The 27983-nt window shown below is 38.2% G+C and overlaps 1 protein-coding gene across 2 annotated transcripts; it reads right to left on the bottom strand.

Annotated features, from left to right (window-relative positions):
* Positions 1-35: 35 nt before the first annotated feature.
* LOC135093224 (large ribosomal subunit protein uL24m-like) lies at positions 36-27979 on the bottom strand. Of its 2 annotated transcripts, none has more exons than XM_063992216.1 (6): positions 27756-27979; positions 22241-22413; positions 8345-8476; positions 3027-3120; positions 2302-2462; positions 36-724 (listed from the first exon to the last, which is right to left on the bottom strand). In XM_063992216.1, exons 1-6 carry the CDS (start codon positions 27849-27851, stop codon positions 625-627), a joined length of 756 nt encoding a protein of 251 aa, XP_063848286.1. In that variant the 5' UTR covers positions 27852-27979; the 3' UTR covers positions 36-624. The 2 variants fall into 2 exon arrangements, with proteins under 2 accessions (XP_063848286.1, XP_063848295.1); XM_063992225.1 differs by lacking the exon at positions 27756-27979 and adding an exon at positions 23027-23148.
* Positions 27980-27983: the final 4 nt, after the last annotated feature.

Below are 27983 nucleotides of genomic sequence, written 5' to 3'. Positions count from 1 at the left end.
TCATTTTGGATTCTATTGTACATAAACATACACATGGAACAATTAGGATTTAATACCACTAGGTCTTTAAAATTTCTATACAAATATATTTACATTTTACAGCACTAACAGCAGGAAATTTTCATCCTATTGGCAAAAAGAAGGAATTGCATTTACATGATACCCATTTTTTTAAACTGCATGTATTGCAGTGTGTTTTTCTGATGAGGACATATGTCTTTTTCTTTCTGTTTACAAGCTTTTTTCAATCCAATACAATGGATGAAATACAACTACGTGTTAGAGAGACCTTGGATGGATAAATAGAAGCTTGCTGTGAAGTATGTGACTTTGTATGGATGACAAATCACACATACATTTCCTATTCTCTTTGAACCTTACAGGAGGAAGGTCATAGTTTCTTTCATATATGGTAAGGAATAATTATTTCCTTCAGTGTTCTTCATACAAATATCATACAACAATAATTACCAACAAGGATTCTGATAAAGCTGACATAATAGTGTTTACTTTATAATATTTGATAGCGAGAAGTTTAAAATGATACATTATGGCATACATGCAGATGAATGAGTATTGTGCATACAAAGGATCAAGACCACTTCACACAGGATGCTATTGGCCTCAGTACCAGTAGGTCTTGTGAGGGATTCGATCTTCCTTAATGCCCATCTTCTCAGCAATGTCCATCTCAAAGGTCCTCAGGGTTGGTTGAAAAGTTATGCTGGAATGCAAGAGAAAGGAGACTTTAGTCAGTTTAAGGTATTCTGCTTGATATAAAACACTTATCAAACTTTTAGCATTTAACTTAAAAGGCTGATGGTCTGATAAGATGTAAAGTAGTGTGGTCCTATTTTAATTTACTCATTTGAAGAGAGAGAGAGAGAGAGAGAGAGAGAGAGAGAGAGAGAGAGAGAGAGAGAGAGAGAGAGAGAGAGAGAGAGAGAGAGAGAGAGAGAGAGAGAGAGAGAGAGAGAGAGAGAGAGAGAGAGAGAGAGAGAGAGAGAGAGGATGGAATAAAATGCAAAGGTTCATATACATATACTATTCTGACAACTCATACTCTGCCCATACAGGAAAGAATTTTATATATTTTTATTTATATTTTTTAAAGTTACTTCTGTTTACTTGAACAATGTATAACTTATACACTTCAATGAGCCACCATATTATAGTTCAGCTTACTGTCTTGGGTAATGGGCTTTCTTGGACTTCAGAAATGGATTAATTAACTTTCCATTATTTCTTATGGGGAAAATATTTTCAGAATCTGAACTTTTCAAAATCAGAACAGCCTCCTGGAATGAATTAAATTTGGATTCTGAGGCACCACTGTACAAGAATTGAATGTCAAATGTGTTACACAATGTATTGATGGAAATATATGATCAATGTTTGCATTATGGCAGTTCATCCCAACACTTTCTCAAAGATACATCGCATTCCTTTGACTACACACTTTCATTAATTTGCTTTGAAATTTTAATGCAGTTTTAAAATCCAAATGTTCATTTGCCATTGACATTTAGCTCTAATAAGTAAGGTTATTAAAATATTACAATTCCTGTCAGTACATAAAAACTGTAAACTGAGAAAATTGAGTGAAATATTCAAGGAAAACATAATAGCTCCATTTAAATGTATGCTTATCATTTCCCAAATCATAAAGCTGGTTTGATACAACTGATATTTTGTTATAATAATTGAAATCACAATCAATTAAGCCAACAACGCTTCAAAATTACACAGCTCTGTGTAATCCCAGAGAAGTTCATAATTTTCACCTTATTTTGGAGATTATGAAATAGTCTCCTATATATTATTATGACTGGAAACAGTTTCATTATGCAGGGGCAGGGTAATCCAGTGTATGCTGTCAGGCCTTGCTATGGATGTATGCAGCCAGCTGTGCCATACCTAAGTGAGGTTGCCCATGAGACCATCTCTTTCCATTAGGAGCCAACATGGCTAAGAGTGTGAATGATATGTGTGTGTGTGTGTGTGTGTGTGTGTGTGTGTGTGTGTGTGTGTGTGTGTGTGTGTGTGTGTGGTGCTTTGTCTGGGCCACCCCATGAAGGATTACTGGCTTGGTAAACAGATGTCATAGATATTATTACAATGTAGAACGAATTAAGACTTGCATTTAAGAAGCCAGCATAACTTTGGGGTACTACATATGCTCTATATGCTCTATATGCTATATGCTCTATATGCTCTATATGCTCTTCATATGCTCTATAAAGCTACTGCTGCAGTCTTTACTATCCTACTACTACAATCACACCAAAAGTAAATACACACCTGGTGACCTCCTCTGCTGTTGTGTCCTTCTCTTGCTCAGTATATGTTGCCTTTGTCTTGTAGTCTGGGGTTTCCTCAGCCAACTTTGGAATGGGGATTATCCTGCCAGTACGTGTTGATACTCTCACCTTCTCACCTTCCTCTGTGAAGCGCCACTCAACCTGCAGCATGGTTTTGACAGGCATCACTTACTAGTCTCCAGTTACCTATATCATCAGCAAGGTACGTTTCCCTACCTAATATTTTCTTGCATAATGGAACGACAGGGAAACACTGTGAAGTTTTTTCTTTCTTGAAACACTCTTCATAACCTATCATTCTCTTACTCCATAAGGGATAAGGAGTCCATATTGTGTTTCTCTGGTAGGAGAAGCTGTGACAGAGACAAACATAATCACATACACTGCCTTCCTGCTCCCATAGCCTCACTGAATAAGATTTCTTACTGAATCTTGCTGTACTCCATCCACATTACTGATGCAAAACATAAATTGTATCTTCACGCTTTCATTTCTTTACATGTAAGCTTAGAAACTCTCTGCCTGTTTCTATTTCCCTTTTTTAAGGGCTTTCTATTTCAAGAAAGTAGTATCAAAGCACCTGTGAAAATAGACTGGCCAACATGAATAGAAGCCTCCTCTATTAAACTTTTTACTTATTTTTTAACACTTGGTCAGGATCTATTGCTCTACATTTAAAAATAAAGAAAAATAAAAAGAACTCACCTCAGTTGGCTTGTTGTCTGATGGATCCACAAGAGCTACCTGACCTGTCACTAGGAGGGGTGCCTCAGTCTTTATCATCATACCTGGGTAATCACTGAAAATTTTTTATCAGTAATAGCAGCAACAATATCATTATATTATTATTATTTCTAATAGAAGTAGTAGCTAAAGATAGCCTAGTTATAAAATTAGCAGTAATATACTGCCTACTGCCTCCTCCAAGGAGGAGGCAGTAGGCACCTGCCGAAATTATAATTACTCCCAGTGAGGTCCAAAGAATTGGATCAGGGGGTGCTGTGAACTTACCATTAAACCCACCTGTAACCTCACTGAATGTTTCCCTTTGTGTCTCACAGTACAAGAGGGGAAGTCACAGCCTGCCCTCTAAAGACAACTCTTCCTTCACACAATACTACAAGCACCTAATTACACACACACCCTTCACTCAAAATAAAACTACAAACACCTAATTACACACACACAGACCCTTCACTCAAAATAAAAAATTATCATGGCGACTCCTACACCAGCCTCGGAATCCCCATCTGGGGAGGGGACCACAAATGTCTGCAGGTCGGACTGCTCTTCCGACCCTAAGTGTCTTGACATCCCCCCTCAACTTTTTCTTCATTAACTTCTGCAACATTTGCAGTCTTAGATTTAATTTTCAATCTGTAGAACACCATCTCTCCTCTACTAAACCTCATTTTTTTTTTTTCCTCACTGAAACACAGGTGTCTGAGGCAACTGACAGTAGCCCCTTTTCAGTCCCCTCCTACTTTCTCTATCTTCATTTTCAATCCAAAGCTGGATGTTGCATTTATATGTGCAAGGACTTAACCTGCTATCCTGCCCATGATCTTGAATCTTCTGAGTTTTCCACCATCTGGCTACAACTACAGAGTCACTCTCAAACTGAATTTATCTGTGCTGTACACCTCTCACCTAACTCCTCTGACTATAAGAAATTCTTTGACTACTTAACTTCCAAAGTGGAGCACATTCTAACTCTCTTCCCTTTTGTGGAAATCTCCATTCTTGGAGACTTCATTGTTCACCACCAGCTTTGGCTTTCCTTTCCCTTCACTGACCTTCCATGACCTAGACCTCCCTTCCATGACCTAGAGCAATTGGTGCAACACCCTACTCGTATTCGTGACTGTCTTGGAGATATGCCTCCCGTTCTTGACCTTTTCCTAATCTCTAATCCTTCTGCTTATGCTGTTATCCTCTCTTCTCTGCTGGGCTCCTCCGATCACAATCTTTTATCTGTATCTTGTCCTATTGCTCCAATCCCTCCTCAGGATCCCCCTAAGTGGAGGTGCCACTGGCATTTTACCTCTGCCAGTTTGGGGGACCTGAGGAGGTATTTTGCTGATTTTCCTTGGAATAACTACCGCTTCCATGATAGAGACCCATCTCTATGCCTAGTGCATGTTATGCCTAGTGCATAACAGATGTGCTAGTGTCTGGCATGTAGACATACATTCCTCACTCTTTTTCTCAACCTAAACCTTCCAAACCTTGGTTCAACACAGCCTGTTCTCGTTCTATATGTGATAGAGAGGTGGCCCACAAGAGGTACCTACTTAATTAAGCCTTCCATCACCAGAATCTCATGCACTTTATGTTTCTGCCTGGAACCATGCCAAGTCTTCTCTCCAACTAGCCAAAAACTCCTTTCATAGAAAGTGTCAAAAACTTTTAAGATTTAACTCCCCTCGTGACTTCAGGCATCTAGCCAAAAACGTCTCCAATAACTTTGTTTCTTCTTTTCCTCCTTTATTTCAACCAGATGGCACTACTGCTATCACATCTATCTCTAAACTGAACTCTTTGCTCAAACCTTTGCTAAAAACTCTACCTTGGATGATTCAGGGTTTGTTCCTTCCTCTCCTCCACCTTCTGACTACTTCATGGTGCCTATTAAAATTCTTCACAATGATGTTCTCCATGCCCTCACTGGCCTAAACCCTTGGAAGGCTTATGGACCTGACGGGGTCCCTCCTACTGTTCTCTGAAACTGTGCCTCTGTGCTTGCACCTTGTCTAGTCAAACTCTTTCAACTCTGTCAACATCTACCTTTCCTTCTTGCTAGAGGTTTGCTTACATTCAGCCTGTTCCTAAAAAGAGTGACCATTCTAATCCCTCAAACTACAGTCCTATTGTTTTACTTTCCTGCCTATCTAAAGTTTTTGAATGTATCCTCAACAGGAAGATTCTTAAACATCTATCACTTCATAACCTTCTATCTGATCACCAGTATGGGTTCTGTCAAGGCTGCTCTACTGGTGATCTGGCTTTCCTTACTGAGTCTTGCTCATCCTCTTTTAGAGATTTTGGTGAAAATTTTGCTGTTGCCTTAGACATATGAAAAGCTTTTGATAGAGTCTGGCATAAAACTTTGATTTCCAAACTATCCTCCTAGGGCTTCTTTCCTTCTCTCTGTAACTTCATCTCCAGTTTCCTTTCTGACTGTTCTATTGCTGCTGTGGTAGACAGTCACTGTTTTTCTCCTAAATCTATTAACAGTGGTGTTCCTGAGGGTTCTGTCCTGTCATCCACTCTCTTCCTATTATTCATCAATGATCTCCTAAACCAAACTTCTTGTCCTATTCACTCCAATGCTGATGATACCACCCTGCACTTTTCCACGTCTTTTCACAGACATCCAACCCTTCAGGAAGAAAACAGTTAATGCCAGGAAGGCACAGAATGCCTGACTTCTGATCTCTCTAAAATTTCTGATTGGGGCAGAGCAAACTTAGTATTGTTCAATGCCTCAAAAACTCAATTCCTCCATCTATCAAGTCGACACAACCTTCCAGACAATTATCCCCTCTTCTTCAATAACACTCAGCTGTCCCCCTCTTCTACACTGAACATCCTTGGTCTGCCCTTTTCTTATAATCTAAACTGGAAACTTCACATCTCATCTCTAGCTAAAACAGCTTCTATGAAGTTAGGCAATCTGAGATGTCTCTGCTGGTTTTTCTCACCCTGCCAGCTGCTAACTCTGTACAAGGGCCTTATTCGTCCATTTATGGAGTATGCTTCACATGTCTTGGGGGGGTTCCATTCATACTGCTCTTTTAGACAGGGTGGAATCAAAAGCTTTTCATCTCATCAACTCCTCTCTTCTAACTGACTGTCTTCAGCCTCTTTCTCATTGCTGCAATGCTGCATTTCTAGCTATCTTCTATCACTATTTTCATGCTAACTGCTCTTCTGATCTTGCTAACTGCATGCCTCCCCTCTTCCCACAGCCTTGCTGCACAAGACGTTCTTGTTTCTCTCACCCCTATTCTGTCCACCTCTCTAATGCAAGAGTTAACCAGTATTCTCAATCATTCATCCCTTTCTCTGGTAAACTCTGAGACTCCTTGCCAGCTTCTGTATTTCCACCTTCCTATGACTTGAACTCCTTCATGAGGGAGGTTTCAAGACACTTATCCTTCAGTTTTTGACTACTGTTTTGGATCCTATTCGGGGAGCTGCATCTCAGTGGGCTTTTTTAACTTGAAAAAAAAAAAAAAAATAAATAAATAAATAAAAATAAATAAATAAATAAAAATAAATAAATAAATAAAATAAATAAGTAAGAATAAATAAACAAATAAATAAATATATAAATAAATAAATAAATAAAAATATCTATTTCTGGGTTTTTTTACATAATATATATATATATATATATATATATATATATATATATATATATATATATATATATATATATATATATATATATATATATATATATATATAATTATTTTTGTTACATACTCCACAATCAGATAAAATAACTCAATATAATTATGAGATAGTTTTAAAATGTTTTGAGACTAAGCGTATATACAAAAAAGTAAAAAAAAAAAAAAAAAAAAAAAAAAAAAATATATATATTATATATATATATATATATATATATATATATATATATATATATATATATATATATATATATATATATATATATATATATATATATATATATATGTATATATATATATATATATATATATATATATATATATATATATATATATATATATATATATATATATATATATATATATATATATATATATATATATTTCTTTTTTTTTTTTGTACTTTTTTGTATATTACCTTAGTCTCAAAACATTTTAAAACTATCTCATAATTATATTGAGTTATTTTACCTGATTGTGGAGTATGTAGCAGAAATAATTATATATATATATATATATATATATATATATATATATATATATATATATATATATATATATATATATATATATATATATATAATTGATATTATAATTATCAATCAGGAAAAATAACTCAATATAATTATGAGATAGTATTAAAATGCTGAGACTAAGCCTATATACAAAAAAATATTTACCTGATTTAAGTTTGGAGGCTAAACCCCCCTTCAAAATAGTCGCCTAGAGCAGCAATAGACCACTCCTAATGCCACTGTCACAAATCAAACATGTTCTGAATTTTTTTTCTCAAAGTGTGTCAAGCATCTGTGGTTTGTGGTGAATCTCCTCCACAGTTTCATGACAGCTCCCCTTCAGCTGCAACTTCTTTGAGAAGAGGAATAAATCACAAGGGGGTGTAGACCTGTCTCATTCCCAGTGACGATCCTTAACATGAAGGTTGGGTCATCCAAGACATGCTAATGGAACTCTTAGCAGACTTTGGCTAGTGTTCCTTCTGTTTGGAGATCAGAAACTTGGACAAGAATTTTACAGCAATCTTGAAATCAGAGGTGAGTACTGCCTGACAGTGACAGCAACAATAATGTCCTTTATGGATTTCTGATGACCCCCACACACCAGTCATGAAATTGTTTCCATATTTCTGGAGCTTAGTCATATTGATATCTTGTAATCTTTCAGAGATGTTCTCCTACTTGAAATGACTCATACAACTCATTGCTTCATTGCTATACATATGCTGAACCATGTCAGAGATCTCCAATGCAGATTTCCCAAGTGTGATGCAAAATCTGATGTTTGGTCTCTGTTCTAGTTCGCAGTCCACAATGGAATAGTAAGTGAGCCTAAGCCTGATGTAGATAATTAAGACTCTTATGGGACTGCTCATCAAATTCACAAAACAATGCCAACTGGCAGACTGCTTGATGACCATTACTGATCAGCCCCATAGTACATGCATCCCTATACTACTGTCTTTTAGTAAGATGAGGAACAAATCTCAGAACTTTTTAATACCAACTCATGTATGAGAGAGAGAGAGAGAGAGAGAGAGAGAGAGAGAGAGAGAGAGAGAGAGAGAGAGAGAGAGAGAGATATTCTTACTCTTTCTTCCCAATGGTGCGGTAATTGCAGTTGAGGCCCTCCACCATGACCCAGTTTCTCTCCTCCACGATGTAGTTTACCAGGCCCTGCTTCCCCTTGTCATCCCCTACCAGTATCTCTACCTTGTCACCCCTGGAAAGTAAGCACATCTCTGTTAAGGGAGGCAAGCATTCCAACATATTTCCTCTAAGAAAGATTTCTCACTTTTATTATAATCATATTGAGTGTAAGAGGATTCTATTCATTGACCAATGTTAAGGTTCACTGGTTGGCCTTGCAGTGTTTATCATAATCAAAATAAATAAGAACATAAGGACATAAGAAATAAGGGAAGCCGCAAGAAGCAACCAGGCTTACACTTGGCAGTCCCTTTATGAAATATACCTACCTATTTCCATCTATTATCCCCATCCATAAACCTGTCTAATCTTCTCTTAAAGCTCTCTAATGTCCTAGCACTAACAACATGATTATTGAGTCCGTTCCACTCATCTACCACTCTATTTGAGAACCAATTTTTTCCTATCTCCTTCCTAGACCTAAATTTTTCAAGCTTGAACCCATTATTTCTTGTTCTACCCTGATTGCTGATCCTAAGAATTTTGCTTACATCCCCCTTGTTATAACCCTTATACCACTTAAAGACTTCTATCAGGTCCCCTCTTAACCTACATCTCTCTAAAAGAATGTAAATTTAACAACTTCAATCTTGCCTCGTAAGGAATACTCCTCATCCCCTGTATCCTTTTAGTCATTCTCCTCTGCACTGATTCTAATAAACCTATATCTTTCCTGTAGTGTGGGGACCAGAACTGCACAGCGTAGTCTAGATGAGGTCTGACCAACGTCAAGTATAACTTTAATATTACTTCCGGCCTTCTACTTTTAACACTCCTAAAAATTAATCCTAGTACCCTATTTGCCCTGTTTCTGGCCTCTATGCATTGTTTTCCTAGACGGAGTTCAGAGCTAACTATAATTCCTAAATCTTTCTCGTACCCTGTACCTACCAGAGTTTGGTTGTTTAATGTGTACCAACTGTGTGGGTTTCCTCTACCTATGCTAAGTACTTTGCATTTATTGATGTTAAATTGCATTTGCCATCTGTCTGTCCATTCATTCTTCCTATCTAAATCTGCCTGCAAGGCAATGGCATCCATTCATTGCACAGCTATCTTGATATATCACTAATTCAAAATTACATTTTAAGACATATCAGGAAAAAAAGTTATATAATTCTGTTATAATGTAAAGTACCATAAGGAAAGCAGCATTTAATATCTTAACTATTAGCACACTATTATAAGAAGTGTTGAAATGTATGCTTAAGCCAAAATTATCTTTGTTGAAGTTTAGAGGAGGCTGAAGGTATATTATACACAAGAAACTGACACAACAACTGGTGTTAGAAGAAGGTTGGCAGGGAGTGTTATGTTAGTATGTTTAAGGAGAGGAAAGAAGGAGAGTGATCAATGATAAGATAGTAGGATTTGATGTTATAAGTGTAAAGTAAAGGGAAGACCACAACTGTGATGAATGGGGAATGTAAAGAGTATGTATTAGATACAAGAGCAAGTAACTAGGATTAATTGTGCATGAAAGGGATGAATGGAAACCAGTTGTGAATGCATAAAAGTGGATGTAATTTTAAAGGCCTCTGCAAGTTTGCCTGCATCTAGTCCAATCAACTGATCAGGTTAAATGCAGATTTATCTTGGTGCAGCAGAGGTAAACTACATAGTTCTGCTGTCAGGCTCTGATGTGGGAACACCTGTGTATACTGTACAACTGACCCTTGCATAGTGTAAATAGTACGGCTTAGTACACTCTGCTTCTACAGTCCCAGAGACTATGATGGATTTTAACTGAAAGACAAGATAAATACCAGCATAGACATGAACATTTTTCATTCATATGTTGAGAAATCTTAATGCAAAGCTGATGTCACCATTTATGACTAAAATAAAGATAAAACACTGAAATTATGAATAAAATGTTATGTTGCATCTTTTAAAATCAAGAAATATATGAGGAGCAAATGGCAACTGATAATTTAACAAATAATTATTTAATGTAAAAATTTTCAGTTGCTATCTCCATATTGTATATTGCTTAACTTAAAGAAAAATGTAATATACATTTTTGTTCACTATTTTAATATTCAAGATTCAATTTAGACACTTATGTTATTGTCAGTTTGATACTGAGAAATCCACCCATATAAATAAGTCATAATTGTGCCTACAATGGCGTTGTTTTTCCTCTAACAGCTGCATTTTCTTACAAGTGACATCACTCTAGGGGATTTTAATTTACTCTTAGGGAAAGAGTGTGTGTGTGTGTGTGTGTGTGTGTGTGTGTATTTACCTAGTTGTATTTACCTAGTTGTGGTTTACAGGAAGGGAGTAATCTCATAGTATCCTGTCTCTATATCTATATGTTTTGGTCTTAAAAGCACTAACAGTTTTGGTATTTACAATGTCTTCACTGAGTTCATTCCATTTGTTCACACTTCTGTGAGGAAAACTATACTTCTTAATGTCTCTTCTGGTTAACTTTCTTCAACTTCTTATTGTGTCCCCTTGTACTCTGTGTGTCTAAATTTATAAAACCTTCTTTGTCCACATTTTCTAAACTATTTATCATTCTATAGATGTTTATTAAATCTCCTCTCTCCTATTTTCAAGGATAGGAATTTCCATCATACTTAATCTCTCTTCAGAGGTCAATTTACTCAACTCCAAAACCATCTTAGTGACTGCTTTTTGTACTCTTTCTAATTTTATAATATTCCTCTTAGTATGAGGAGACAACACCACTGCCACATATTCCAGTCTTGGTCTTATCATGGAAATCAACTTTTCATAATTCTTTTATCCAAATATGAGAAAGCCATTCTTACTCTTTTTAACAAATTCATTGTCTCTCCAGTAATTTTATCAATGTGTCTGTCCGGAGTCAAATTTTCAGTAACTGTTATTCCCAAATCCACTTCCTCTTCTGACTTTAACTTCACACCTTCCATCTTATAACGATATTGTATTCTTTTCTTACTCTTACCAAACTCCATTACCTTACATTTACTTAAATTGAATTCCATTTGCCAAGATTTACTCCATCTATTTATCTTATTCAAATCATCTTGCAGTAACATACAGTCATTAACATTTTCTACCCTTCTTATCATCCACAAATAAGTTCATATAACTATCTATTTCTTCATTTATGTCATTCACATATATTACAAACATTATCGGTCCCAACACTAACCCCTGTGGGACACCACTAGTTACTTTCAGCCTAGATGAATTTTGGTCTTGTATTACAGTTCTCATCATTAGTAGGAGGAGGCAGTAGACACCTGCCGAAACGATAATTACTCCCAGTGAGGTCTAAAGCACTGTTCAGCAGGTGCTGTGAACTTATCATTAAACCCAGCTGTGACCTCACTGAACATTTCCCTTTGTGTCTCACAACACAAGGGGGCAGTCACAGCCTGCCCTCTAAAGACAATTCTCTTCCTCCACACAAAACTACAAGCACCTAATAACACACACACCCTTCACTCAAAAATTTCAAAATCATCATGGCAACTCCTACACCAGCCTCAGAGTCCCCATCTGGGGAGGGGACCATAAATGTCCAAAGGTCGAACTGCATTTCTGTCGACAACCCTAAGTGTCTTGACACCCCTCTCAACTTTTTCTTCATTAACTTCTGCAACATTCGCGGTCTAAGATCTAATTTTCAGTCTGTAGAACACCACCTCTCCTCTTCAAAACCTCATCTTCTTTTCCTCACTGAAACTCTGGTGTCTGAGGCAACTGACAGTAGCCCCTTTTCTGTTCCCTCCTACTTTCTCTATCCTCATTTCCGATCCAAAGCTGGATGTTGCGTTTATGTGCGCAATGACTTAACCTGCTCTCGTGCCCACGCTCTTGAATCTTCCGAGTTTTCCACCATCTGGCTACGACTACAGAGTCACTCTCATACTAAATTTATCTGTGCTGTATACCTCTCACCTAACTCATCTGACTATAAGAAATTCTTTGACTACTTAACTTGCAAAGTGGAGCACATTCTGACCCTCTTCCCTTTTGCAGAGATCTCCATTCTTGGAGACTTCAATGTTCACCACCAGCTTTGGCTTTCCTCTCCCTTTACTGACCATCCTGGTGAACTAGCCTTCAACTTTGCTATCCTCCATGACCTAGAGCAATTGGTGCAACACCCTACTCATATTCCTGACCGTCTTGGAGATATGCCCAACATTCTTGACCTTTTCCTGACCTCTAATCCTTCTGCTTATGCTGTCACCCTTTCTTCTCCATTGGGCTCTTCCGATCACAATCTCATATCTGTATCTTGTCCTATTGCTCCAATCCCTCCTTAGGATCCCCCCTAAGCGAAGGTGCCTCTGGCATTTTGCCTCTGGTAGTTGGGTGGACTTGAAGAGGTATTTTGCTGATTTTCCTTGGAATGACTACTGCTTCTGTGTCAGAGACCTGTCTTTGTGTGCTGAGTGCATAACAGAGGTGATGGTGTCTGGCATGGAGGCATACGTTCCTCACTCTTTTTCTTGTCCTAAACCTTCCAAACCTTAGTTTAACACAGCTTGTTCTCGTGCTATATATGATAGAGAGGTGGTCCACAAAAGGTACTTAAGCCATCCATCACCAGATCTCATGCACTTTATATTTCTGCCCAGAACCATGCCAAGTCTATTCTCCAACTAGTCAAAAACTCCTTTAATAGAAAGTGTCAAAACCTTTCAAGATCTAACTCCCCTCATGACTTCTGGCATCTAGCCAAAAATATCTCCAATAACTTTGCTTTTTCTTTCTCCCTCCTTTATTTCAACCAGATGGCACCACTACTGTCACATCTATTTCTAAAGCTGAACTCTTCGCTCAAACCTTTGCTAAAAACTCTACCTTGGACGATTCCGGGCTTGTTCCTCCCTCTCCTCCACCCTCTGACTACTTCATGCTACCTATTAAAATTCTTCGCAATGATGCCCTTGCTGGCCTAAACCCTTGGAAGGCTTATGGACCTGATGGGGTCCCTCCTATTGTTCTCCGAAACTGTGCCTCCGTGCTTGCACCTTGCCTAGTCAAACTCTTTCAGCTCTGTCTGTCAACATCTACCTTTCCTTCTTGTTGGAAGTTTGCCTACATTCAGCCTGTTCCTAAAAAGGATGACCCTTCTAATCCCTCAAACTACCATCCTATTGCTTTAATTTCCTGCCTATCTAAAGTTTTTGAATCTATCCTCAACAGAAAGATTCTTAAACATCTATCACTTCACAACCTTCTATCTGATTGCCAGTATGGGTTCCATCAAGGCCAATCTGCTGGTGATCTTCTGGCTTTCCTTACTAAGTCTTGGTCATCCTCTTTTAGAGATTTTGGTGAAACTTTTGCTGTTGCCTTGGACATATCAAAAGCTTTTGATAGAGTCTGGCACAAAGCTTTGATTTCCAAACTACCCTCCTACGGCTTCTATCCTTCTCTCTGTAACTTCATCTCAAATCTCCTTCCTGACCATTCAACTGCTGCTGTGGTAGATGGTCACTGTTCTTCTCCTAAATCTATTAACAGTGGTGTTCCTGAGGGTTCTGTCCTGTCACCCACTCTGTTCTTATTATTCATTAATGATCTTCTAAACCAAACTTCTTGTCCTACCCACTCCTACGCTGATGATACCACCCTGTACTTTTCCATGTCTTTTCATAGACATCCAACCCTTCAGGAGGTAAACATTTCATGCAGGGAAGCCACAGAACGCTTGACTTCTGATCTTTCTAAAATTTCTGATTGGGACAGAGCAAACTTGGTATTGTTCAATGCCTCAAAAACTCAATTCCCCAATTCCTTGACACAACCTTCCAGACAACTATCCCCTCTTCTTCAATGACACTCAACTGTCCCCCTCTTCTACACTGAACATCCTCGGTCTGTCCTTTACTTATAATCTGAACTGGAAACTTCACATCTCATCTCTAGCTAAAACAGCTTCTATGAAGTTAGGCATTCTGAGATGTCTCTGCCAGTTTTTCTCACTCCCCCAGCTGCTAACTCTGTACAAGGACCTTATTTGTCCATGTATGGAGTATACTTCACATGTCTGGGGGGTTCCACTCATACTGCTCTTCTAGACAGGGTGGAATCAACAGCTTTTCGTCACATCAACTCCTCTCCTCTAACTGACTGTCTTCAGCCTCTCTCTCACTGCCGCAGTGTTGCATCTCTAGCTATCTTGTACTGCTATTTTCATGCTAACTGCTCTTCTGATCTTGCTAACCGCATGCCTCCCCTCCTCCCGCGGCCTCGCTGCACAAGACTTTCTTCTTTCTCTCACCCCTATTCTGTCCTCCTCTCTAATGCAAGAGTTAACCAGTATTCTCAATCATTCATTCCTTTCTCTGTTAAACTCTGGAACTCCCAGCCTGCTTTTGTATTTCCACCTTCATATGACTTCAATTCCTTCAAGAGGGAGGTTTCAAGACACTTATCCATCAATTTTTGACTACTGCTTTGACCCTTTTATGGGACTAGCATTTCAGTGGGCATTTTTTTGTTATTGGATTCTTGTTGCCCTTGGCCAGTGTCCCTCCTACATAATAAATAAAATAAAAAAAAATCATCCAGGTAATTCTCCATCCACTCCAGCAGTCTTCCTCCAATTTTTTCATAATTTTTTATCTTCCATGGCAATCTTCGGTGTGGTACTTTGTCAAACACTTTCTTCAAGTCTAAGAAGACACCATCCACCTATCTGTCTCTCTCCTGCACAATACTGACTACCCTTGAATAAAAGGACAATAAATTCATGGAGCATGATCTTCCTTTCCTAAATCCAAATTGACAATTTACTAAAACTTTATCTCTTTCCAAGTGTTCCATCCATCTTTCCTTTACTGTTCTTTCACATAATTTTCCTACAACACTAGTCAAGGACACTGGTCTATAATTTCGTGGATTTTCCTTACTTCCTCCTTTGTATATTGGTGTAATACTTGCTCTCTTCCAATCCCTTCCCTGTGATAGACTGAATTTTACCAGCCAGTTCTTCTCTACATTCCTTCAATATCCAGTTTGATACTCTACCTGGACCAGTTGCTTTATTGACTTCAAGTTCTTCCGTCATCTTAAGTATTTCTTCATAACTGACTGGGACTGTACTTAATATATTCGTCACCTACTTATCCCTTCCAGAATCAAACTCCCCTTCCACAGTAAATACCGATCTGAAAGTATTGTTCATAACCTCTGCCATGTCCTTTGCATTCTCATAGATTTTCCTTCAACTTTCAATCTTGATACACCTTCCTTCTTCTTCATTTTCCCATTAATATGTCTAAAGAACAGTTTGGGTTCATTTATACACTTATCTATTATATCTCTTTCATAGTTTCTTCTCTCTGTTCTTATTATCTCAATATATTTATTTCTAGTATCAATTTATTCCTCCTATCTGCTTTCAGTTTTCCTCTTCTTCCATCTATTCCAGTCATTTGATTTATAATTTCTATTAGCCTTTTTGTATTTTGTATTGAACCATTCTTTACCCTTTCTACATCTTGATCCTCCTTTAGGTACAAATTTCTCCACAGCAGAATGATATATCCTTATAAATTAATCCCATTTTTCCCAAACATCTTCTGTATCTTCAAAGTCTTTCCAGTCCATGGCAACATAGTACTTTCTTAATTTTTCAGAGTCAGCTTTACTATATTTAAATTTTCTCACCTTATAATTTTCATCAATGATTACATTTTCATTTTTCAAATTAAATAACATCAAGACATGATCACTTTTACCTAGAGGGCAATCATAGTGTATAGTTTCAATAATTTCCAAGTCCTTGGTAAACACTAAATCAAGTCTTGATGGTTTATCTCTTCCACTAAATCTTGTATCACAATCAACCCAATGAGTCATCAAGTTTTCCACTGCCCAGTTCAATAGTCTAATACTCCATGAGCTCTCCCTTCTAGTAGTTGTCAATGTCTCCCAATTTATCTCCTTACAATCAAAATCACCAACAATAACTATATCACTACTTTCCAACACTATCTTTTCAAGACCTTTCAGCACATCTAGCAACATCTCTTCATGCTCTTCTTTTCACTAAGCATTGTTCATAGGTGGCACATACACTCCTGCATAATTCACTATCCTTCTATTTCCACTTTTAATCATCACTTGTAGAACTTCAGACCTGTCTTCACTTTTTATTACCTTTTCCACTCTGACACATTTTTTAGTCAGAATTGCCACTCCACCTCTTCCTTTGTCACTTCTATTTTTCATCCATAAATCATTTTTATCATCGACAGTGTCAGGAGTTCCCCATTCATTTTTCCATTTTGTCTCACATAATACATCTGGTGTGGTTCTGCTTAATAACTCATTTAATTCCATTTTAGTTGACAATCATCCATTTACATTAGTATAATATATTTTATTTAGTGTTTGATGTACCATTTCTTTATTCTCATATCTCTTACTCTCCAGAAAACTTCTCCTCCATTCATTGTTAGTTCTTTTGTTTAGCCTCGTTTACCAGCTCCTTTTGCTTCAACCTTTCAGTCTCATCCATATCCCTGTTTATCTATATATTCTTGTATTCTTCATCTCCAGACAACCTCCAAGATCTATTAATTGCTTCTGCTTGTATCTGTGTTGCAAGCCTAATTCTTATGGGTCTCATTATTTCTTCTCCATATTTCCCAATTCTATGGAACTCTTCCCCTTGCTTTACTACCTGGGTGTCTTCATCTGTCACTTTCTTCAGTAACTTATTCAACATTTTCTTTTCCTTTTCCTCTCCTTGAATTCTGCTTACTATTTTCTCTTCCTTTAAACCAAATACAATTACTTGTTTATATTTTTCTACAGTGTCTCTCACTAACTTTTCTCCTCTTTAATAACATTTACCACTTTTTGTCTCAGGTTTTGTTTCTCATTTTCTTGTTGTATTATTTTCTTTAGTGATTCTTCTTCAAATATGTATTCATTTAACCACTTATTTTGTCTCATTTCTACATCCTTTACACTTGCCTTTATTTCCTCATTTCCTTTCGGAACAGTTTCTACTTTTTCCTTTATATGTTTCTTTAAACAGTCATTTTCTACCTTTAACTTCTCGTTTTTATCTTCCATCTCCATCAAATTTGCTGTAATATTCACCAACTCCTTATCTATCTCCTTCTGCTGTGCCTCCAATGTCTTTATTCTCTCCACTAACTTGTCCATCATTTCTTCTATATATAAAATTTTTCTACACTGCAATCTAGAATTTAGTTCTCTTTTCTCACCAGTAAAATCTTCAAAGGAACCCCATTCTTTTGGGGTGCCGCCCTCCACCATTTTGCCAAACCAACCAACCAAACTCTCCTAGAGACAGGATAACTATACTCACATACTGTTTCTCCCCTCCCTATTTACCATCTAGGTATTCCTGGGTCTTCATATCATAACTTGTTCTACCGTGAGCGATTTGTGTGTGTATGTGCGCATGTGTGTATTTACCTAGTTGTGGTTTCCAGGAGGGAAGGAATCTCATAGTATCCCGTCTCTATACCTATCCAGTTTGGTCTTAAAAGCATGGACAGTTATGGCATTAATAATGTCTTCACTGAGCTCATTCCATTTGTTCACACTTCTGTGAGGAAAAATATACTTTTTGATGTCTCTTCTACAGTTAACTTTCTTCAACTTCTTACTGTGTCCCCCTTGTACTCTGTGTGTCTAAATTTATAAAACCTTCTTTGTCCACATTTTCCATACCATTTATCATTCTGTAGATGTTTATTAAATCCCCTCTCTCTCTCTCTCCTATTTTCAAGAGTAGGAATTTCCAACATTCTTAATCTCTCTTCATAGGCTGACATACTCAACTCCAGAACCATCTTAGTGACTGCTCTTTGTAATTTTTAATTTCATAATATTCCTCTTTATATGAAGAGACCACACCACTGCTGCATATTCCAATCTTGGTCTTATCATGGAAATCAACAACTTTTTTATCATTCTTTCATCTAAATATGAGAATGCCTTTCTTATTCTTTTTAACAAATTCATTATCTCTCCAGTAATTTTATCTATGTGTCTGTCCAGACTCAAATTTTCAGTAACTGTTACTTCCAAATCCACTTCCCCTTTTGATTTCTGTAACTTCACACCATCCATTTTATAATAATATTGTATTCTTTTCTTACTCTTACCAAACTCCATTACTTCACATTTACTTAAACTGAATTCTATTTGCCAAGATTTACTCCATCAATTTATCTTATTTAAATCACCTTGCAGTACCATACAGTCATTTACATTTTCTACCCTTCTCATCAGCTTAGCATCATCTGTAAATAAGTTTCATATAACTGTCTATTTTTTCATTTATGTCATTCACATATATTACAAACATTATTGGTTCCAACACTGACCCCTGTGGGACACCACTAGTTACTTTCAGCTAATATGAATTTTGGTCTTGTATTTCTGTTCTCATCTCTCTATCATTCAGATAATCCTCCATCCACTCCAGCAGTCTTCCTTCAATTTTTTCCATAATTTTTTATCTTCCACAGCAATCTTCGGTGTGGTACTTTGTCAAATGTTTTCTTCAAGTCTAAGAAGACACCATCCACCCATCTGTCTCTCTCCTGCACAATATTGATTACCCTTGAATAAAAGGACAATAAGTTCATGGAGCACGATCTTCCCCTCCTAAATCCAAACTGACAATTTACCAAAACTTTATCTCTTTCCAAGTGTTCCATCCATCTTTCCTTTATTGTTCTTTCACATAGTTTTCCTACAACACTAGTCAAGGACACTAGTCTATAATTTAGTGGGTTTTCCTTATTTCCTCCTTTGAACATTGGTGTAAAACCTCCATCATGTCCTGTGCATCCTCATAGATTTTTCCTTCAGTCTTGATACACCTTCTTTCTTCTTCATCTTCCCATTAATATGTCTAAAGAACAGTTTGGGTTTATTTATACACTTATCTATTATATCTCTTTCATAGTTTCTTCTCTCTGTTCTTATTATCTCAATGTACTTATTTCTAGCATCAATATATTCCTCCCATCTGCTCTCAGTTTTCCTCTTCTTCCATCTATTCCAAGCATTTAGCTTACAATTTCTAGCTTCTTTACATTTTTTAATGAACCATTGTTTACCCTTTCTACATCTTGCTCCTCCTTTAGGTACAAATTTCTTCACAGCAGAATTATATATCCTTATAAATTCATCCCATTTTTCCTGAACATCTTCTGTGTCTTCAAAGTCTTTCCAGTCCACAGCAACAGAGTATTTTCTTAATTTTTCAAAGTCAGCTTTACTATATTTAAATCTTCTCACCTTATAATTTTCATCAATGATTACATTTTCATTTTTCAATTTAAATTCCACCAACACATGATCACTTTTACCTAGAGGGTTATCATAGTGTATAGTTTCAATAATTTCCATGTCCTTGGTAAACATTAAATCAAGTCTTGATGGTTTATCTCTTCCACTAAATCTTGTATCACAATCAACCCACTGAGTCATTAAGTTTTCCAGTCTATTACTCCATGAGTTTTTACTTCCAGTAGTTGTCAATGTCTCTCAATTTATCTCCTTACAATTAAAATCACCAATAATAACTACATCACTACTTTCCATCAATTTCTTTTCAAGACCTTTTGACACATCTACCAACATCTCTTCGTGCTCTTCTTTTCACCAAGCATTAGTCGTAGGTGGCACATGCACTCCTACATAATTCATTATCCTTCCATTTCTACTTCAAATCATCACTTGTAGAATTTCAGATGTCTTCGCTTTTTTTATTACCCTCTCCACTTTAACACACTTTTTAGTCAGAATGATCACTCCCCCTCTTCCCTTGTCATTTCTGTTTTTCATCCATAAATCATTTTTATCATCGACAGTGTCAGGAGTTCCCCATTCATTTTTCCATTTCGTTTCACATAATACAGCAATATCCGGTGTGGTTCTGTTTAATAACACATTTAATTCCATCTTTGTTGATGAGTTATGTTAATTCCATCTTTGTTGACATTAATCTATTTTCATTAAACATATTTTACTTAGTGTTTGATGTACCATTTCTTTATTCTCATATCTCTTACTCTCCAGAAAACTTTTCCTCCTCCATTGTGTTTTTTGTTTAGCCTCATTTACCAGCTCCTTTTGCTTCAACCTTTCAATCTCATCCATATCCCTGTTTATCCATACATTCTTATATTCTTTATCTCCAGACAATCTCCAAGACCCATTAATTACCTCTTCTGCTTTTACCTGTGTTGCAAACCTTATTCTTATGGGTCTCATTTTTTCTTCTTCATATTTCCCAATTCTATTGAACTCTTCCACTTGCTTTACTACCTGGCTGTCTTCACCCATCACTTTCTTCAGTAACTTATTCAATAGGTTCTTTTCCTTTTCCTCTCTTTGAATTGTGCTTACTATTTTCTCTTCCTTTAAACCAAATACAATTACTTATTGATATTTTTCTACAGTGTCTCTCACTAATTTTTTCTCTTCTTTAATAACATTTACCACTTTCTGTCTCAGGTTTTGCTTCCCATTTTCTTGTTGTTCTATTATTTTCTTTAGTGATTCTTTATCAAATTTACATTCATTTAACTACTTATTTTGCCTCATTTCATATGTGTGTGTGTGTGTGTGTGTGTGTGTGTGTGTGTGTGTGTGTGTGCTGGGTGGAGGTGGAATACCTTATCACAGCAACCTCCTCTTCACAAAGGATGATGTCCTGGTATAAAGATGGATAAACTGATAAATCATGAACAATACAGTGGTACCTAAGTTACGAGTGCCCCAACTTAGGAATTTTTTTTGAAATACAAGCTGTTGCTTGGATGATTTTTTTTTCTTTGAGTTGTGAGTCAAAATCCAAGATATGAGCGAACTTCAGATACTCGGCTGCTAGTTGGCACTTGGCACAGCAATCACCACAACAATTCCCCAGCATTCCATGTCTCACATGTTCATTTCACATGCTTTTATACAAGATATGTTATTTATAAATACGAGTACAGCAAAAAACTTGATATAACAAACATATGTGGAGAGAGAGAGAGAGAGAGAGAGAGAGAGAGAGAGAGAGAGAGAGAGAGAGAGAGAGAGAGAGAGAGAGAGAGAGAGAGAGAGAGAGAGAGAGAGAGAGAGAGAGAGATACACAGCCATAATTCATCTCTCAAACATGCAGTTGACTGTGTCAGCCAACTCTCCCTCATTCCTATGATGTTTGTAAAATACAGCAAGCATTCAATAATTTTGTAATGTGCCATAATTTGTGAACTTTCATAAAATAAAACTAACGTTCAATGGCATTAAAGGCGTCGCTGTATCTGAAATTCAGTAAACAAAGGTTCACTATATTGCCAGCTTACTGTATTCAAAAACATATAACAAAAAAATAGGGGTGGTTTTTTAGGGGCTGGAATGGATTAATGGCATTCCAATTAATTTCAATGGTGAAAATTTATTTGACATACAAGCAAATTAGGTTACAAGCTGTGTCACAGAACAAATTAAACTTGTAAGTCAAGGTACCACTGTATTATTATTATTATTATTATTATTATTATTATTATTATTATTATTATTATTATTATCTTCATTACTCTTACTAATCATTCCTATTACAGAATAAATTTTATTTTTGTCTCAGCCCTGCATCATGAAACATACTAAAGGGTGTATTGATCCCCAAGTCCTCTTGAGTACCTACGCTCTTATGGTTATGGCCTGATCCTGTGCTGCACCAATAGTTTACTCACTTGAAGGAGGCCCATTCAAATACAATGGTTTACTCACTTGGAGGACCATTCAAGCACAATGGTTTACTCACTTGAAGAAGGACCATTCAAGCACAGGTTCCAAAAACACTTTCTTGTAATGCTTTCCCGGGGCATTTGCAAGTTTGAACTGTTGTGTCCATGGTCTGTGGGTATTGAATCTAAACTTTTTCCTCTTGACTTCTGCCTTTTGGTACTGTCGAGCATTTGGGGTCTTCCATGAAACCTGTAGAAAAGAAGACAGCAGAAATACAGGTTGGTTATTATATAACATTTAAGCCTTAAAGCAGCACCACACCATTTCTGTCAACTTTTGCCTCTTTCCATCATCTTTTCCTGTTTGCATCGTCAAACGGAAATGATTGTTTTCACAGAGAACTGTTGTCAATTTTTGTTGTCAAACAAAAATCCATGTTTAATTTTTTTTTTTTTTATGTAGGAAGGACACTGGCCAAGGGCAACAAAAATCCAATAAAAAAAATATGCCCACTGAAATGCCAGTCCCATAAAAGGGTCAAAGCAGTGGTCAAAAATTGATGAATAAGTGTCTTGAATAAGTGGTATAAAGATATACTAAGTAAACCTTATTGTTAATAAAGAAAAAAAAAAAAATTAAATTAAACTTTTAAATAAAGAAATTATAAAATTAGTTAATTTCAGATGTTGTTTCATTTAATTTGTGGATATATAACAGCAAACAGTGGCTTGCATTATTCAATAGATCTTTACACTTTTGAAAGATCTCTCTCTACTCCTGTGCGCTGGATACCACTTTAACTTGTTTGGCTTGTCCACAATTTACAAAACTTGTAATGAAGTGCAGAACAGCAACTGCTTGCCTGTGCATCAGTGGAGCAGCACTCATGGAAAATTGGGGTCCTGTGATGGCTGGACCCACAGCCTGGTGGTGTGAGTTGCCAATTATGCATTTCTGTTGCAATGTTACTATGTTGGGCAAGCAAGGAGACTGCCACACTGGGCAGGAGAAGCTAACAGGAAGCAGCTAATGTAGCTATACAGAGAGAGAGAGAGAGAGAGAGAGAGAGAGAGAGAGAGAGAGAGAGAGAGAGAGAGAGAGAGAGAGAGAGAGAGAGAGAGAGAGAGAGAGAGAGAGAGAGAGAGAGAGAGAGAGAGAGAGAGAGAGAGAGAGAGAGAGAGAGAGGAGCCATGTTTGTTTGCTGTTGATGAAAGTGCAGAAAATAGCAGTGCAAGTGTGATGGGATGCACTCAAGAAATTGTTAATTTTCAGAAAGTTGGAGAAAAAGTTGATGAAAATGTGCTAGTGTGATGGCACCTTTATTAACTTCATCCTCCAAACCAGTGCTCCCCAAATCACCATTGTGATCTGGTCTATTTCACAATCTACCAACAACATATATATACAACATGGGACAACAAGAATACCACCAACCTGGCCTGTTTCACTGCATGTAGCAGTGATTCGCACATGAAATATACAATCCAGTGCAAGGCATGTAGGAACTGGACCCACTACCACTGCAGTCGCCTATCCCTGTACAATTTATTGTGTCTTGCTCACACAAACCAAAAGTTTGGTTTTGAAAAACATGCAGACCCCAAGCGGGTAGTGGAAGTGAGCGAAGAATTTGAAATACAAGCCTCACAATTACCTCAATCAATACAAAACAGTGTGCCACCTACAAGTGACCAAGCCCCACAGGCTGAGCATATGCAAGGAGACCATAGGGGCAACACTCCAGAAGACATGGATCTCAACCTGATACAGCATACTCAGGAACAGCCTGCTTCCACTGAAGTTGGGTCTACTGAGGAGCCAGTAAGTGCCCAAAGTACAAATCAGGACAGGGAATGCTTGCAACCACCTGAGGTGGCATATAAGATGGACCAGTCACACCTGACTGCAACAACCCCTAAATGGGAAACTCACATATGTAGGTTCTACAGAAAAGGGCACTGTAGGAATGGCTTCAGTGGCAAGGGTTGTAAATTTAGCCATCCCAAACTATGTCAGAAGTTTGTGAACCATGGCCCAAGGGAAAAATCTCCCCCTAACGATCACCCAGTGTTGTGTCACAACTCAGTACAAAAGCATGAATGTATTAACAAGGATTGCAAGTTCACCCATATAAAGGGAACCAAGCGCAAACAAGCAATGACCGGTACCTCTGTCAAGACAGATCAAGACAACACCATGACACAGGCTGCCCCAGCAGCTCCTCAACAACAAAAACAACCAAATATTCCTAGAGCTAAAAACCTATATGTTGAATATACCCAAAGTAGTGGAAGCTCAGGGTCATGCATTGCAAAACTTGATAAAGCCAGCAAGCCATCAGTCCTTTCCTCCACAAGTACCCCCAGCAGCAAAAAGTCCCACAAACCAACTCTAGGCCTGGCCCAGGAATGGGGAAAATCAAGAGAAAGAATTTTGGTGGGCAATATTCAAGGTCTTTACCCCAAGAAAAATCATAGTAAGCTCCCACTTCTTGGTAAGCTTGCCAGGGAAGAGGACTTGATGATTATTTCCCTCACCAAGACCCACCTATCCAAAGGAGTCAGAGGCAGAAATTCAATGTTACAAACTACACCTCATTCTGAACAGACAAGAAGGAAAGAAGACATGGAGAAACAACCATATATTTAAGGAGCGGCATTGCTCCAAATGCAAAAATACTCCTGGAATACTCAGACAGCCAAATGGAACTTCAAGCCATCAACATGGTGGCCATAAATTGCTACTGCCCACCAAATTGCTGCCCAGAGAATTTCTACAGAACAATGGAGGCACTGAGTCACCTCCTGGACTCCTTACCTATCCCCACACCTAATATAATCCTCTGTGGGGGGACTTCAACTTTCCCTTCGTCGGCCTGAAGGGACCGTAGCAGGAGGAGGAATGCTTGCTGAAATACTGCAAGCAGAACTACTCCTGGACATGGCAAACTCCATGTTCCTTACCCAGATAATAGCAGAGCCAACCAGGGGTAACAATATTCTCAACCTTCTCTTCACCAATAATAGTAACACAGTGAATAGTGTCTCCACCAAAGAAATCATCCTTTCCAATCACAATCTGCTCATCATACATACTAATTACAAGAAAATAGCTTTACCCCCTGAAATCCTCACACCAATGGAAAGGAACCCCTTCTCCAAGTACAACTTCTTCAGCAGTCAGGGTAACTGTGAGCACATTAATGTACAACTGATGGACACAGGGCTGGGAGTCTGCACTTCAAAATGAGGACCCCAGACATGCTGGACAGACTGCTCACCACCATCCTAAGGGCATGTGAAGACAACATCCAATGAGGAAAGTGCAGGCATCTAGGAAAAGTAACATCCCAGGAGAGAGAAAGCTATTGATGAGAAGATGGGCTAACCTAAACCGCCAGATAAAGAAAACAACAAATGTTGATCAAATGACTTCACTCTGAATCAAAGTCGCTGCCCTTGAAGAGAAGAGAAGAGAATTCCATGAACAGCAGAGAGACCAGGAAGAAAATCAAGCCATGACAAACATTAAGGCTAATCCCAAGTTTTCTTTAGTTATTGCAAGAAGTTTTCAAAGACAAAGGTAAAAATTGGACCACTTCAGACAGAAAATTGAGAAAAAAAAAAAAATAACAATGAAACATGTCACATCCTATCTAAATAATACACAGGAATATTCTCAGAGCCAGAGCCTACAAAGATTGTACAAGACCCAAGCACATTCTTCATTGCTCAAAGCCAACATGACTCCAACCTAACTGACATTAACTTCACTACAGCTGACATTGTGAGAGCCATCAGTGAACTCTAAGTGAACTCGGCTGCTGGACCTGATGATGTGCCCCCTATCAATCTACTTAAAGCACTGGTAACTTATCTCCACAAGATCTGGCACTGCTCTCTGGACACAGGAATTGTTCCATCTATATTAAAAGAAGCTGTCATCCCTCCAATCCATAAAGGGTGTGATAGAAGCCAAGCAAAAAATTACAGATCAGTGGCCCTTATCTTCCATGCAGTAAAAATACATGAAAAAATAATCAGGAATAAAATTATAGAAAACAAAGGGTTCACAAACAACTTGCAGCATGGTTTCTGCAAGGGAAGATCATGTCTCTCTAATCTGCTAGCCCACTATGATTGGCTGCTCCAAGGGCTTGCTGGAGGAGGAAATGTGTATGTCATGTACCTGGACTTTCCCAAGGTCTTCAACTAAACTGATCACAGCATCCTGCTCCACAAGCTGAGGGCCATCAGAATAACAGGGAAGCTGGGTGTATGGCTCCAAAGCTTCCTCACATGGAGAACTCAGGCAGTTGATGTGGATGAGTCACTAATTGGCTCAAACCGAAGTCCTCAGTGGTATCCCCCTGTTCTTAGTACTCGGACCACTGCTGTCTCTAGTCCTGATGGTTGATGTCAATCAAGCAGTTGACAATTCCTTTTTGTCACCCTTTGCTGATGGCATTACACTCAACCACAGAGTAAATGAAGAGGCTGATGTTCAACAACTACAGGCAAACCTCCAGAACATCTTTGTATGGGCAAAATCTAACAACCTACAGTTCAACCAGGAGAAATTTGAACTAGACTCAGCCCGAACATGAACTTGAAAGACTCCACAAACCTGCATTCCGGGAGAGATCAACCGATACCAGCAAGTCATGTTGTAAAAAGTGTAAAATGTGGCATCATCTGAACGATGATGTCACCTTCCAGCAGCACATAAAAACCACAGCAGCTAAAGCCAGACAGATATTTGGTTGGGTTCTCCAAACATTTAAATGAAGAGAACAAGTAGTCATGCTCACAATGTGGAAGGCCCTCATACAGCCAACACTGGACTAATGCAGCTAGCTGGAATCAGTACAGAGTGATCTTGGCCATGAAGGGGCTCACCTACTGGGGACAGCTGCAAAAGCTGGCACTGTACTCTCAGCAAAGAAGGGAGAGCTACAGAGCCATCTATATGTGGAAGGTACTGGAAAAGCTAGTGCCTGACCCCACTCCCCAACTACCAAAGACCAGATCAAGTGGGCGAACTGGACAAATGCATGAGACATGCACTTCCCATAACAGCGCCAAAGAGGATCAAGACTCTTACTTGCCTCCAGCTTTTCTGACAGTGGCCCCAAGCTTTTCAATCCTCTCCCAAGAACCATCAGGCTGCACTGTCATCAAATTCAAGAAAAAAAATAAAAACTTGACAATTTCCTGCGGACGCTCCTGGATGAGCCTCCAGTGCCCGGCTACACAGGGCTACTGCAGCCACAAACTCGGTGCCAGACCAGATAACTCTCCTGAAGGCCTCCCAGACTGGCAGCAGCGGTGGACCACCACAGCTCTGAGGAATACCCTCTAAATGTAACCAAACAAAGTAAACCACTTAATACTTTAGTGGTGCACAGGGTAGGGAGTGCAAGGAAGTGTAGGCAGTGAAAGGGAAGTGTTGGTAGGTTGGAATGTAGACAGTGTTATATGAGTATCAACTGTCTGAGAAAGGCAGATAGAGGTTATAGGCATTATGAGGGGGTGTAGGCAATGTAAGCATAAGCGGCTATAAAGTGACACGCGGCGCCGGTAAGTCTTCACCTGTTCCATGGCCCGCTTTATGTAGCTTTCCGGGAGATTGGAAGCCTTCTTGGTTGACTCTGCCACACACCACAGTAATCCTGTGAGGCGCGGCATGGCTGGGCACCCTCTACTCTCAGTTCTAAGGTCCCTCCTCACAACAGTAAATGACTATTAAGTAAAGGCAGTCTTATGATTCAAGCCCTCCTGTGATGTAAACAAACTCAGCTGCCAGGGTTTGCTGTATAT

This window comes from Scylla paramamosain, chromosome 3 (genome assembly GCF_035594125.1).
Source record: "Scylla paramamosain isolate STU-SP2022 chromosome 3, ASM3559412v1, whole genome shotgun sequence".
In the NCBI taxonomy this organism is placed as follows: Eukaryota; Metazoa; Arthropoda; class Malacostraca; order Decapoda; family Portunidae; genus Scylla; species Scylla paramamosain.
Note: the sequence above shows the minus strand (reverse complement) of the source record. Positions and strands in the feature narration are given on the sequence as shown.

Coding starts and splice junctions, on each gene's coding strand:
- LOC135093224 (XM_063992216.1), bottom strand. CDS start 27,851: ATGCCGCGCCTCACAGGATTACTGTGGTGTGTGGCAGAGTCAACCAAG. Junction 22,414..27,755: donor TAAAGCGGGCCATGGAACAG/GTGAAGACTTAC, acceptor TCTTTTCTACAG/GTTTCATGGAAGACCCCAAA. Junction 725..2,301: donor ACAGCAGAGGAGGTCACCAG/GTGTGTATTTAC, acceptor CTTGCATTCCAG/CATAACTTTTCAACCAACCC.